This window comes from Felis catus, chromosome C1, assembly GCF_018350175.1.
Source record: "Felis catus isolate Fca126 chromosome C1, F.catus_Fca126_mat1.0, whole genome shotgun sequence".
Taxonomy (NCBI): Eukaryota; Metazoa; Chordata; class Mammalia; order Carnivora; family Felidae; genus Felis; species Felis catus.
The window spans coordinates 158,645,348-158,659,622 of record NC_058375.1 but is presented as its reverse complement, the minus strand read 5'-3'; the positions used below and the strand labels follow the sequence as shown (position 1 = coordinate 158,659,622).

General features: G+C 36.2%; 1 protein-coding gene across 8 annotated transcripts in view; it reads right to left on the bottom strand.

The window, feature by feature from the left end:
* UBR3 (ubiquitin protein ligase E3 component n-recognin 3) overlaps positions 1-14,275 on the bottom strand; it is a 244,481-nt gene that overhangs the window by 154,221 nt on the left and 75,985 nt on the right. For all 8 annotated transcript variants that reach the window (XM_023259445.2, XM_023259440.2, XM_023259442.2 and 5 more), the window contains exons 6-8: positions 12,014-12,080; positions 5,207-5,337; positions 3,448-3,676 (exon numbers count right to left, since the gene is read on the bottom strand). In XM_023259445.2, coding sequence (XP_023115213.1) covers positions 3,448-3,676; positions 5,207-5,337; positions 12,014-12,080 — 427 coding nt within the window. The remainder of the gene's footprint in view (positions 1-3,447; positions 3,677-5,206; positions 5,338-12,013; positions 12,081-14,275) is intronic.

Sequence of the window (14,275 nt, the reverse complement as noted above, 5' to 3'; positions counted from 1 at the left end):
TAAAAATGCTTTGCCCAGGGGCGCCTGGGTGGCTCAGTCGGTTGAGCGTCCGACTTCAGCTCAGGTCATGATCTCACAGTCTGTGAGTTTGAGCCCCGCATCGGGCTCTGTGCTGACAGCTCGGAGCCTGGAACCTGCTTCAGATTCTGTGTCTCCCTCTCTCTCTGCCCCTCCCCTGCTCATGCTCTGTCTCTCTCTGTCTCAAAAATAAATAAGAACATTTAAAAAAAATAATAAATAAATTTAAAAATGCTTTGCCCAAAATTAACAGATTGGAGAATCAACGTGCATCTCTGTGTTTTTAGTTAAAAATGCACTGTTTAATACATGCATGTAACCTGTTTTAATGATTCCTCACTTTAACCAAGTTTTTCAACTAACCATCTACTTGTCAAACTCATCAGTGAGAGGTTTCTACAGCACTTCTTAATTTCCATACATTAAATTTAGGTTTCAGTCCATGAAATTATTTTACTCAACTCTTAACTTACAACAATATACAAGAACAGGACCTGTGAAGTTAAGTATGCTCTCTTTCAGTGCCTCTCAATAGGACGAGAGAGGGTGTAACTGAATGAAGGAGTGGGGGTAAGAGGGCGATTACAAATCATCCACACCTGAGATTAGAAAGCCCTCCCTGACTACTACCGCCATCACCATGGGCTATAATAGGAAAAGTATAAGAGGTCGTAAGAACAAATACAGCTAGAAAAGACTCTCCTGAGGAAGCGATGTTTAAACTAAGATCTACAGAATGAAGGAGGAATTAGAATAAGCCAAATAAACTAGGGATGGGAGAGGCAATGGTGTTCTAGGTAGAGGAAGCAATATAAAAAAGGATGGAATCACTGGGACAAAGAATGCAGAAGACGGGTGGCACAAATGATGCCAGAGGGCCTTATAAATCAGCTTCAGGAGTCTGGAGTTCACGTGAAGAGAATGGCAAGCCACTGGGGGTAGGGTTGAGAGATGGGGACATGATCAGATGTGCAGTATAGAAAGTAACTCAAGGAAGGTGGTGACGGCTACTAGTATGAAGCCTAGAGATGGCGATGGCTTGAACTATGGTGGTGGCATGAAGATGTAAAGATGAAGAGAAGTGGCTATTGTAAGGTGTTTACAAGGTTAAAATGATAGATTCGGTGATGCTCATTATATCTACAAGGAGTAAAAAGTCAAAATGACTCCTAGGTTTTTAGGTAAGGCAGCTGTGTAAGTAGTTGGACAGGGGTACTAAAACACACACTGTGTACTCACATACACATATAAATACACACATTCACACACATGCACACACACACACACAATAGAAAAGAAGCAGGCTTGATAGAGAGATAAAGAGTAGGTCATATAAACTGGGACTCTTCTGAGAGTAAAAGGGATTGTATGAATAACTACATCAGAACAACAGACATTACTTGGAATTGTTCTGGGGAAAGTAGGACATGCAACCACTGGAGTCATGGACAATTTTGGAGAGATCAACAGAATGACAGAAATGGACCCTAGACACTAGACCTCTAGTCAGTAACTGAGTGCCTGAAAAGCAAGGAAACAAACAAACTCTTTCAGGAAATCTGGCTGCAGAAAAAATATGAGACAGATTCAAACACATCTTCTCAAACATTCTTCCTTGAAGATCAAGTGCAAACTATATATAATAAGCACAGCTAAACCACTTAGTCAAGAAAACAGACCCCAGATTCTTTTCAAAAGAGCAGATACTTCTAAATTTTAAGTTTTCTAGTCTATAAAATAAAAATACTTTTTGTGAAAAGTCCTTCTGTAAATAAATAATTCTATATATAAGAATATGACTGATATGATATTAGATACTGAACTGAATGATGATAGATACTATTTCAAAAGAGAACAAACAATACATGTAATGTATGTAACTAAATGTCAGAAAGAAAGGGTCATCTTACATGAAGACAAAAAACTATAATACAAAGCAGCTGTTAAATTTTCCTTTAAAAAAAGTAAAGAGATATATTGCTTAATGTAAATAATGTATTATGCTCCCACTATACCCACAATGGAAGACAGAATCACAGAGTGGGCAAAAGAATGGGTGTAAGTCAAACACCCAGCCTTACTACTTACAGCTGTAAAACCACAGATGATTGACTTTAACTCCCTAAGCCACAGTTCCCTCACCTATAAAATGGAAAAAAACAAAATCTACTTCTTAGAACTACTAATGGTTAAATGACATAATATAAAGAAAAAGACCATAGCATATAGTGAGTGCTCAAAAGATGGTAGCTATCATATTAGCTAGCTATTATTAGTATATATAAAGCACTGTACCCTGCACTGAGCATATATCAATTTTCAGGCTATGATATCACAGGAGAATATAGACAGACTATCAGAATAGAGAGAAAATAGGAGCTGATATGCAAAAGAAGGTAACAATGGAACAAGGCAAGTTTCAACTACAAGATCTCTCTTCCAGAGAAAATGGAAAAGTCCTAAGATTTAATCTGAGGTACTGTTTGTTGTTAAAGTTTAGCTCCACATGCCAACAAGTGAAGACACACTGCTATCGATATTGACCTGCCATGGTTAAGGGCAGATTCTGACATCAGGAGATATGAAGTCCTTGGCTCTGTCATTTACTAGCTGGCTTATCTATGGTAAATGACTTAACTTCTCTAAGACTCCATTTAACTCATCTATAAAGTGGGGAAAATAATAATACCAGCCTCAGAAAAGAGTTCCGAAGCTTAACTGAGACAACATATGAATGGTATTAACACAGAGCCTCATACATAGCAAATACTCAAATAATATAAATTATTACAGGGAGGCAAAGTTAAGATGAAAGACCACAGTGAAATGAGAATAGGAGGAGGCCCCAGAGACATTACGGCAGTTTGAGGAATATCAACCATATAGTGGGCACAAAAGAAAAAAACTAAAGACCTCACTATGGGAAAACAAAAAAAGGCAATATTTATTTCAATTTTTAAATTATAAAACTATAGGCATATAAAAATGTCTAAGGCTGATAGTTAAACTTATAATAAAAAAAAAGGAACATGTGCAATAAAGAAATGGTTAAATTATGGTAAAGTCATATGATATTAATACCTGCAATCATTAAAAACCATGTTCCCAACACGTACACTATGGTAGTGTATTTTTAAAGTATTGTACCATATATTAAAGTATTATTTCTATCTGTAAATACACTCCTATCACACAAAAAGACAGAAAAGAAATATCCCCAAATGTTAACAGCTGTTTGTAAATAACTAAGCTATAACTAATTTTAAAGTTTGTCTTTAAACTTTGCTGAAAATTTTCAAAAAAATTCTTTAACAAAGATGTATAATTTTACAGTATTTTTAAAGTTATTTTAAGCATATAAGGAGGTTTTTAAGACTAGTTACACAAAGTATACCAATAATAAAACTAGTGAAATAATTCTGAGTTTACCTTGTAGCTCACTTTTAATAAGGCAACTTTCCATCATGTATAATAGCACAGTGACCATAATATCCAGCAGCTGACATTCTTCTGTCACCTGTCTGGCTAGCTCTTCATTGCTGAACAACTGAACACTAATATGCACAATTCTGTTAGACATTGTGTCGGATTCATGACTCTTCTTCAGTGTTTTCATAATGAAAGCGTAATGCTGAACAAAAGTTTTTGTAAAAGCAACCTGTAAATTTTTTAAAATAGGGGGAAAAAAACACAATAGTTTAGAGTTTTACAACACATTTTTCCAATACATTATGTTAGCATTTTAAAGCTATTATTAGCTTGTGATGACGCCCAAGATAATTTTAAAAGCAATTTTAATGATGATGGTAGTCACATTCTTTTTTTTTTTTTTTTGGAACATTAGCAAAATACTTGGATGGTTAAAAAAAATTTAATTACCATTTTAAATCATTAAAATTTTAGAGCAATTATAAATACCATGATTTAAAAACACAAATTTTCACTTTGCTTACAAATAATATCAATTAGCTAATGTCAAAATAGGTGTCACTGTTTTGTTTAACAACAAAATCTAAAGTCTCAGCTAAAAACCATACCAGAGGATGTAATATAACTAAAAAACAAGGGTGTCAATGTGATTACTCCAAAAGAAATGTATTCCCCTATTTGATTGGAAAGCTGACCACTACATGACTAAATAAATACTCTTTCTGGGGCACCTGGGTGACTCAGTCGGTTAAGCATCCGACTCTTGGTTTCGGCTCAGATCATGATCTCACAGTTTGTGAATTTGAGCCCCACATCCTGCTTGGGGTTCTCTCTCTCTCAAAAAAAATCAATGAACTTAAAAAATTATTAAAAAAAAAAAAAAACAAACTCTGTGTAACATGTACATTTCCTCTTGTTTTCTTAACTGGGTATAATGACACAAAACAATGGCATTATTCATTAAAGTTTAACTCCTAAAGAGACTTTATTATCTAAACCATAAGAAGAACTACAGCAATCAATCAATCAATGAAAAACAATAACAACAACAACTACTACTACTACAACATAATTTATTTTCTTTTCATGCATGCAGTTGTGTCACTTTGCCATAACTACATGGTAGTCACAGGTGTGGGTCCACACCTTCTGGGACTAGAGCCTTCAATACCTACATGCGTATATAGGTCAATACCTGTTCTGTCTTTAACAGTATGGCTAGCAATTACTAACCCCACAATTTTCCCAAACCTAACCCCACAATACATTTTTTTAAGTAATCGCTACACCCAACATGGGGCTTGAACTCATGACACCAGGATCAAGCATGCTCTACCAACTGAGCCAGCCAAGTGCCCCTCTAACCCCACAATCCAAATTCAGTTGCCCCCTTAAACATTCTCATAGCACCTTGTACCTCTCCTTTAGAGAACTTACTACAATTTGTAACTACACATTTACTTGTGCAATTATGTCTTTGTCCCCCAGCATTCTCTTTGGACCAAGTTCCATGCAGAAAGACTATCCTTAGGAATTCTGTTCTGTAAAGCTGCTTTGCCTCAGAGCTATGATCCTGTGCTTTTTGTGCAAACCCTGTTTGACAACAAAAGAAGCTAATGCTTTTTATTAGTGTTATATCAGTCCTCAAAGCTACAATAAAATAAGCCACAGCTGAGAAACACACCAAAAAGATTTTTCATAATGAAAAGGCAAAGAAAGGAGAGCAAAGTTCAGAAAGAAAGGGAAAAAATGTAGATACCTTATACTCTTGATCTGGAAGCATGTTGAGTAAGAAAGTTACCATCTTCTGAGGGAATTCATACTTTATAGTCCAAAACAATAGTTCTTCTAGAAAACTTTTATGTTTCAAAACATCCATTATAGATTGATCTACATAAAAAAAGAAAACTTATCACCTAATGATTTAAGTTGTTCATCTCATTTAAACCTTACTATAATTAATAATCCATCAACCTCAAACACCTGAATGTATATAAATTAAGGATACCTTTTCATTAATTCAATAATTCTGACATCATCAATTCAGATTTCTATAATCTCCATAGTATAAAATAGCAAAATACTCAATCTTTATGTTTTAATAGGAAGCAGGTACTAGAAAAATAAGTAATTATCTCTCCTTAAACATAAGCACTTTATTTAAAATTTCTAAGATTCAAAATAATTATGGAACAGTCATGGTACTGAATATTTACAGTAATAACAATTTTAAGCTAAAAACAAAATATCAAAGCCAGAAAGCCCAAAATTATTACATCTTTTGATTTTTAATTTTTAAAGAAAGGGGGAGAAATTTTTATAGAATTCAATAATTTATTTCTTTAAAATTGTTCTTCATAAATGAAATACTAACTTTCCTGCAGGAAATAATTACTAATGTATTGTTTACTCTAGTATATGGAAGCACTCACTTTTTTTCCGGAAAGAATATACCAGAACAAGTATAAAGAGTGTTAAAAATGCTTACTTGCACTGCACTCAAGATGCCCTCTTCATGCACAGAAGAAACAGAAAATGGGTGGTGCCCCCTGGGGTGCCTGAGTGGCTCAGTGATTTCAACTCAGGTTGAACTCTTGATTTCAGCTCAGGTTATGAACTCACGGTTCCTGAGATTGAGCCTCATGTCCAGCTCTACACTAACAATGTGGAGCCTGCTTGGAAATCTCTCTCCCTCTCTCTGCCCCCCTCCTCAAAAATAAACAAACATGAAAGAAAGACAGAAAGAAAATGGATGCCCCTTTTATTTGTGTGTGTTTATTTATTTATTTTAAGAGAGAGAGACAGACAGCAAATGAGCAGGTGAGGGGCAGAGAAAGAATCCCAAGCAGGTTCCATGCCATGAGTGTGGAGCTCCACACGGGGCTCGACCTCACCATGCGAGAAATCATGACCTGAACTGAAATCAAGCATCAGACACTTAACCAACTGAGCCACCCCGGCACCCCTGGATGCCCCATTTAAATAAAAATATTCAAAAAAGGATAAAATTATCTACTAGACAGCCAATTTCTATGGTGAAGTGCTACTCACTCCTTGAGAGCTACTTTGTCTCCTGCTAATCTCTGCACACTTGCCACACTTAGTCAACAGAAAGGTCTCAGTGGGTATATAATGAACTGAATATTTTAATACTTTGGTTATTTCTTTCTCTCACTTTCTCTAATTTCTTTCCCTGAAAAAGAACAAGAAAATTCTACTGATTTTTGCTGGAGCCAATAATCTTGGGCTACTGCTCTGGATCATCAGGTCCACATAAGCACATTTCAGAGGACACAGCAAGTGTCAATGGAATGGATTGGTTCAGTGATGATGCTTACACAGGGACTAGAGTTAGATGAGAGATTTAAAAATAATAAAATCACATGCACTAAAATACTCAGGAATGACCCAAACTACATTATAGTTCAAGTTGTCTTACAGAGTAATCTTGGAGCATTTTTCAACTGGCCCTACCTCAGTGGTACAGTTCTATTATTTAGTAATGTGGTCACACCACATCTCCTCAGCTCATAGGTATGCAAATGTAACAGTACGCTCAATACACATGCCAACAACAAGCATGTCATCGCTCTCTTGATTCTTCTATAAAATATTCTAGGCTTAACAGGCTTGAATCAGTACTTACTAGACATAACTTTGACCCAGTTTTTTCATTAATAATTGGTAAACCAATATTTTCAGAATACAATTTCATTATTCTGGAGACACGACAATTTTAACTGCAGAAAGGCAAAAGTTATGTCCCAATCCCCCAAATCCCTTTCACTGTGCCTTTAGTATAAGCAATATGTAACAGGGATAAAAATATAAATACAATTATACTATATATCCCCTTAGTGGAAACTACTTAATTCTTTATTTTCTAAATCTCAGAATTTTCTACTTGTAAAACCAAAATCTCTTCCTCCTGAACTAGATCATTCACAGGATGACAATGATTTAAAAATAGAAATAAACCAGTCTTGCAAAAACTGAGGTAAAATATATTCAAAAGCACACACTGACATACTCAAAGCCAAAAAAGCAATAAAATTAGGGCCCAAGTGAATCAGATGACAGGAATATGAGGATTAGAAATTAAAATTAGAATGTAACCCAGAGCATATTGCTGATGCCAATTTAATTCGCACAGTTCATTTAGCACTAACATGACTGAAAATTTTACAGACTACCAAAAAAATTTAAAAACCTTCAAGGATAAGTGTTTCTAAAAATATTTGCAAAGCTAAAAAAACTTGAGGTATTAATCTTAGAATTCACAGGACTCTGCAAGTTTGCAATTGTCAAAGGAAAGCCTGAAGCTACCATAATTATTATATGTCAAGTATTTAAAAAGAAAGATACATTAACTTTGTTTTAAATAAATAAAGCAAGCCAAATGAACCAGAAAAGCTACGGCTTCTACTAAAATGAAAATAGCTACAGTTGTGTACAATTCAATTTTTTCATCTTCAGACAAAAAGCAAAGAAAAAGCCCACAATGTCTTCATTGCAGTCGTTCTTAAAATAGATGATGTCAGTTTCTCCCAGATATTTAAAACATGTGTGGGGTGCCTGGGTGGCTCAGTCAGTTGAGTGTCAGACTTCACCTCAGGTCATGATCTTGAGGTTCATGGGTTTGAGCCCCACGTTGGGCTCTGTGCTGACAGCTTAGAGCCTGGAGCCTGCTTAGGATTCTGTGTCTCCCTCTCTCTCTCCCTCCTCCCTCCCCCTCTTTCAAAAATAAACATTAAAAAAAATGTAAAAAATTTTAACAAAAAAATAAAACATGTGTGATGGGCTTTGTGTGCTATGTTATGGAAATGTGGTTAGAAATGCTTCCAGTAGTTATGTAGGACTACATATTTACGTTAAAATCTGGATTAAATTGTCATGACTTTTACAATGCCAAAACTACCTTAAGCCAAACAAACAAACGAAAAATTGAACAATCAGTTATGTGGTGGAAAATCTGTGGGTAAGGTAAAGGTTTTAATTAAACAGTAGAGTCCAGGCTCTATAACTCAGGAACTCAATAATCTTGGCCAATAAACTTGGCCTTCTAGGCCTCAGTTTTCTCATCCTTAAAATTTAGGTTTTGAGAATACACAGTGAGTTTGTGTAGCACAGAGCTTCAACCTCTTGCCTATCATTACATATTTTCTTTTCAGCTCCCTTTCTAACCACTGAACCAAATTCTTACAAAAACTATACCACTCCCTGGACTACCAATATCTTCAAAAGCAACAATCATTTTTTGAAAACAGGGGTTCTACTAATTCAAATGGCTATTTCTTCCATGCACATAATTAGGGCAAAAATGATAACTGATCAAGTCTTAGATCTCTGTACTACTCCTCACCAGTGGAAGAAGGAAGAGAAGATAATCAATCCAATCTCAAATATGAAAAAAATCAGCTTATTTTATAAGCTCCAACTTTAAGTCTCCATAAAAAGTATCTTCAGCCAAAGTCTGACCAAAGGAAAACAATGTTACACCATAACAGGTATTTTTTTCTGGGCATCCCTAAAGCTTAAACTCAAGTATGTGCCTAACAGTCTGCTTCAATTCAGATGTTACCTCAAGAACTCAGGTAAACACAAAGACAACTCTGGCAAGTCAAAGGGCCAGGCAGCCATATGAGTTTCTAATTTCCTTTAGACATTAAAAAGATATATGCACCCCTATGTTTAGTGCAGTATTATTGACAATAGCCAACATATGGAAGCAACCTAAGTGTCCATCAATAGATGAATGGATAAGGAAAATATGATATATACACACAACAGAATATTAGGCAGCCATAAAAAATGATGAAATTATGCCATTTGAGACAAGAGGATGGACCTACAGGGTATAATGTTAATTGAAATAAGCCAGACTGAGAAAGACAAATACCATATGATTCCAGTCATAAGTGAAATCTAGAAGAAGAAGAAGAAGAAGAAGAAGAAGAAGAAGAAGAAGGAGGAGGAGGAGGAGGAGGAGGAGGAGGAGGAGGAGGAGGAGGAGAAGAAGAAGAAGAAGAAGAAGAAGAAGAAGAAGAAGAAGAAGAAGAAGAAGAAGAAAGCAGAATCAGACCTACAAATATACAGAACAAATTGATAGCTGCCAGAACAGGTGCTGGGGGTGGGGGGGTGGGAACCAAATGGGTGAAGGAGAGAGGATAGATGTATAGATATGGGCTTCCAGTTAAGAAATGAGTAAGTCACAGGAATAAAAAGCAGACCATACAGAATACAGTCAATGATATTGTAATAGTGAAGTAACCAGACAGATGGCAGCCACACTTGTGGTGAACAGAGCATAATGTACAAACTTGACAAATCACTAAGTTGTACACCTGAAACTAACATATACTGTGTCTTAACTATACTCAAACAAACAAACAAAAAGCAATCAAAACCCAGCAGATTCAGGAAAACCTACCCCTGCAACTACCTAGAAAGAATTTAGATAGGGGACGCCTGGGTGGCTCAGTCAGTTAAGAAGCTGACTTCGGCTCAGGTCATGATCTCACAATCCATGAGTTCAAGCCCCGTGTCGGGCCCTGTGCTGACAGCTCTGGAGCCTGTTTCAGATTCTGTGTGTCCCTCTCTCTCTGCCTCTCCCACATTCATGCTCTGTCTCAAAAATAAATAAACGTTAAAAAAAAAATTAAAAGAAAGAATTTAGATAGAAGATCTGCTCCAGGAAGAGAGCTATCACCAAAGATAATTACATTATGGTTTAAACTAAGTATAGTAGACAGGGAGGAACCTAGCAAGACTTCTTTGATCAAAGTCTTCTATGTCCCATTGTTTCTGAGTGGCTCGGAAAACATGCATTTATCAAGTACTTACTCTTTTTCCCTTCCTGTGAATTGCAAGTCTTCTCTTTGAAGTCCCAGACCCCCTACTCGCTTCTCCTTAGTTCAGAATGACCTAGATGCTGTATTTCGCCTGTCTCTGGAATTTCCATGTTGGTGTGGATTCCCCATATATAAGCAATTAAATCTGATTGTCTCCTATCAATCTGTTTCATGTCATCTTAGTCTGTCTAGAAGGACCTTGAAGGGTCCCCACCACTAGAAATTAAATGCAGCAGCATAAGTACCTCAGAAGAGACTTACAAAATGAGCCTCAACTGAAAGTGCCTGCAGTTCTAAATATTCCTTCCCAAGCAGTTCTAAATATTCTACAAGATACATCAAAATAGTAATTTAACAAATTCTTTTCATCAAAATAGGAATATAACCTCTGGAAACTCTCTAACAGTGCATACAAACCCAGCATATAGACCACGTTGGTATTTGGAAATCCATGGCAAAAATTCACAGCACAGGCCATCAACTTATAACAAGTACTCTAGAAAAGCTTTTAGTGAGGGTCTAGAAAACATAGTGATTATGAGGTCAAGCTCTGGGACTTGAATTAAGGAACTACTTCCCATTAGCTGTGATCTCTAACATGCCTTCATTTCCTCATTCATAAAATAGTCATAACAATAATAACAATAATAATAAAAACTGCTTCATATGGTGATTTTAAGAATTAAATGAAACGTGAGGTGCTTAGCACTACGTCTAGCATATGCAAAAAAGTTTTAAAAATATTATTATTATTAATCTATTTCCTCACTACAGACACCTCTACTTCCTCCTTTGAGCAAACACATACTGAACCTTTACTGAACCCTTTTTTTTTTTAATGTTACTTATTTATTTTGAGAAAGAGAGACAGCGTGCATGATCAGGGGAGGGGCAGAGAGAGAGAGGGAGAGAGAATTCCAAGCAGGTTCCGTGCTGTCAGCACAGAACCCGATGCAGGGCTCAAACTCATGAACCCTGAGATCATAACCTGAGCAGAAATCAAGAGTCAGCAGTTTAACCAACTGAGACACCCAGGCACCCCTTTAAACAACCCTTAATAAGTGCCATTCATTTTAAATCTCTCCCTCCCCCCCACCTCTCTCTCTCATCATCTCTTCTGTGTTCATCCTTTTTCACTCTAGAAATTGCATACTCCAGATTATAACAAGATGTAAATCAAACTAAAACTTTACACCAAAAACACTGGATCCAAATCAAAGAATCAATGAAAAGATTTGTTTTTATGGTTCAAATATAATAATGCATATCTTATGAAAAAAAGAAACAAAATTCTGATAGTAAGGGTTTCATTTGCTTTTGAGGTCCCCCACAATCACTCCCTAACAACACTTTCTCCATCATTAGACAAATCTAAAAACATAACTCTCTTCAAAATGGCTAGCCATTAAGTGTTCTTAATGATTAAACATTTTTAAATTAATGTTTAAACATTTAAATAAAATTTTTATTTAAATTCCAGTTAGTTAACACAGTGCAGTATTAGTTTCAGGTGTACAATACAGTTATTCAACACTTCCATATAATACCCAGTGTTCATCACAACAAGTGTACTCCTTAATCCCCATCACCAATTTAATCCATCCCCACACCCACCTCCCCTCTGTCAATCACCAGTTTGTTCTCTATAGTTAAGAGTCTGTTTCTTGGTTTATATTTTTAGCTTTTTATACAAGGAAAAAAACGAATATAAATACCTTTGGTGCTACTGCTTAGTTTGACCCTCTTTCTCTTGCCCAGACCTTGACTCCCATCTTGATCCTCCTGGAGAAAAACAAGATTAGCATCATGTACAGTCCTATTCATGAATGTACACATTTTACACAAATATAAATATGCTTATAAATTATGTTAAATATATAACACAGGCATGCTTCCATAATATTAACACATTTTACTTTCATGTATTTACTGTAATAAAATATATTTTACTTTAAAATTAGCATTATAATTAAAATATATAATGAAAATCCTTAGTATTAAAATACAAGAGCTCTTAAATTTAATCTGTGCTTTAAAAATTTTTTTTTAATGTTTGTTTATTTTTGAAGGAGACAGAGTGCGAGTAAGTTAGAGGTAGAGAGAGAGGGAGACACAGAATCTGAAGCAGGCTCCAGGCTCTGAGCTGTCAGCACAGAGCCCAATGCAGGGCTTGAACTCACAAACTGAGAAATCATGACCTGAGCCAAAGTCAGACACTTAACCGACTGAGCCACCCAGGCACCCCTTAATCTGTGTTTTTAATGGCAGACTTGCAAAACCAAAAAATTCCAAAACAAAAATTTCCAAAACACAAAAAAAATTACTAACCTTTTAAACATAACATCAAATGCACAAAAAAGATAAAGGGGAGAAGGGAAGCAGATTAATACAGGAAGAAAGGAGGGAAGGGGAAGAGAGCTAAAACAATGAATAGAGAAAAGGCTTTGAAGGATCTAAGAGAAAAGATGAGTTTAAGAAAGCAAATTCTAAAAAAAAAAAAAAAAAAAAAAAAATTCTGAAAAATAAGCACAGTGCATTAAAAGCTAGAGTTGATAGTTTAAAAAGTAATAATAACAAATTTTAAATACTTAAGAAAAAATCCAAAAAGGAAATACAGGCATTTCTGCTTATATGTGATATATTCATTCCTGAAAAACCCTCCCATTAAAAATAACAAAGCTAAAGTGGGGGGGGGGGGGGGGGGGCGGGGGAGAAGATGAGGGGCAGACAACTTACAACCTATTCAGTTTTGTAACCAGAGAAGTAACAAAAGCAATAATAGGTACCTGGGGATATTATTTGGATGCCCAGACAAATATCTTAGAGTGGTGTTAGGCTGCCTCAGGGGATATTACCACTGCATCATAGCAGAATGGGAAGCTAGCCAGCTAACACAACACAGAGGTAAGAGGAGCAGAGGAAGCTGCAATCTACCCCTAGTGCAACCAATATGAAGCTAGAGGTATGCCTCTTGCAGAGGGAGCCCTGGATGCAACTGCACATTTCTAATTTTCTTTAAATGTTGCTGAAAAAGTCCCTGCTGCCTTCACAGTACAGTTCAGGTTTATTCCCATGCAGGTAAAGGATGATTCTACCCCATTATCCCAGCTCTCTTGAACTAGGAAAGACCACACAGGGATCCAAAACCTCTGTGTTATACTAATGTCTTTCTCCTATTTTCCAAACATATAGGAGCCAACTGGTATTCTAAAGACATGTGTGGTAGTATTCTCTATACAGTCTGTTGTACTAACAATAGTGTTGTGTTGGTGGCAGGTTAAACTGTGGTACAAATTCCCAGATACTTTCTCAATTATGAAATCTCCACAGCAGAAAAGTAACCTTAGCTTCATGCTACTGTTTTATCTACTGGCTTCCTTGTCGGCCAAGGTATAGCTTACTTGGCCTACATACCATAGCCTTAACTTCAGATATCTGGCAAATCTAGCATCCATCCTCAGAGCTGGGGTCTTCCAAAGTTACCACTTAGCTCAGTCAGCATTTACTGACCACTTCAGTATGCCCTCCCTGTAGATCCCTACTTTTGCCAGTCCTCTCTGACCATCTACCTGGCAGCAGTACTGAAAATCAAACTACAGTCTCCTCCTCTTCTACCAGCCTCATTTGCCCTTGGAGTAACTCGGCCAGAATGAAATTGCAAGCATTAAAAGGCAGAAAGAAGACACAAGAATATAAAATCATGACAGAGGGCCCAGAGGGTTCTAAAGTGTGAGATTTAGCTAACAGCCACTTATAAAACTGTTCTCCCAATCTTGAGAGAAAAGACAAATCTGGAAAAACATATTTTATAACCCAGGCTAGAATTACTTCATAATTTCAAATATAAACTTCCTATAAGAAGAGTATCCTCAATCAAACAATGGTCATGGCACAACAAAGCTGTATAAATTTCCCAACCTTATAGTCTAAAAAACAAGTAAAATTAACCAAGCAAAGGAGAGGAAAGCCATTCCAAG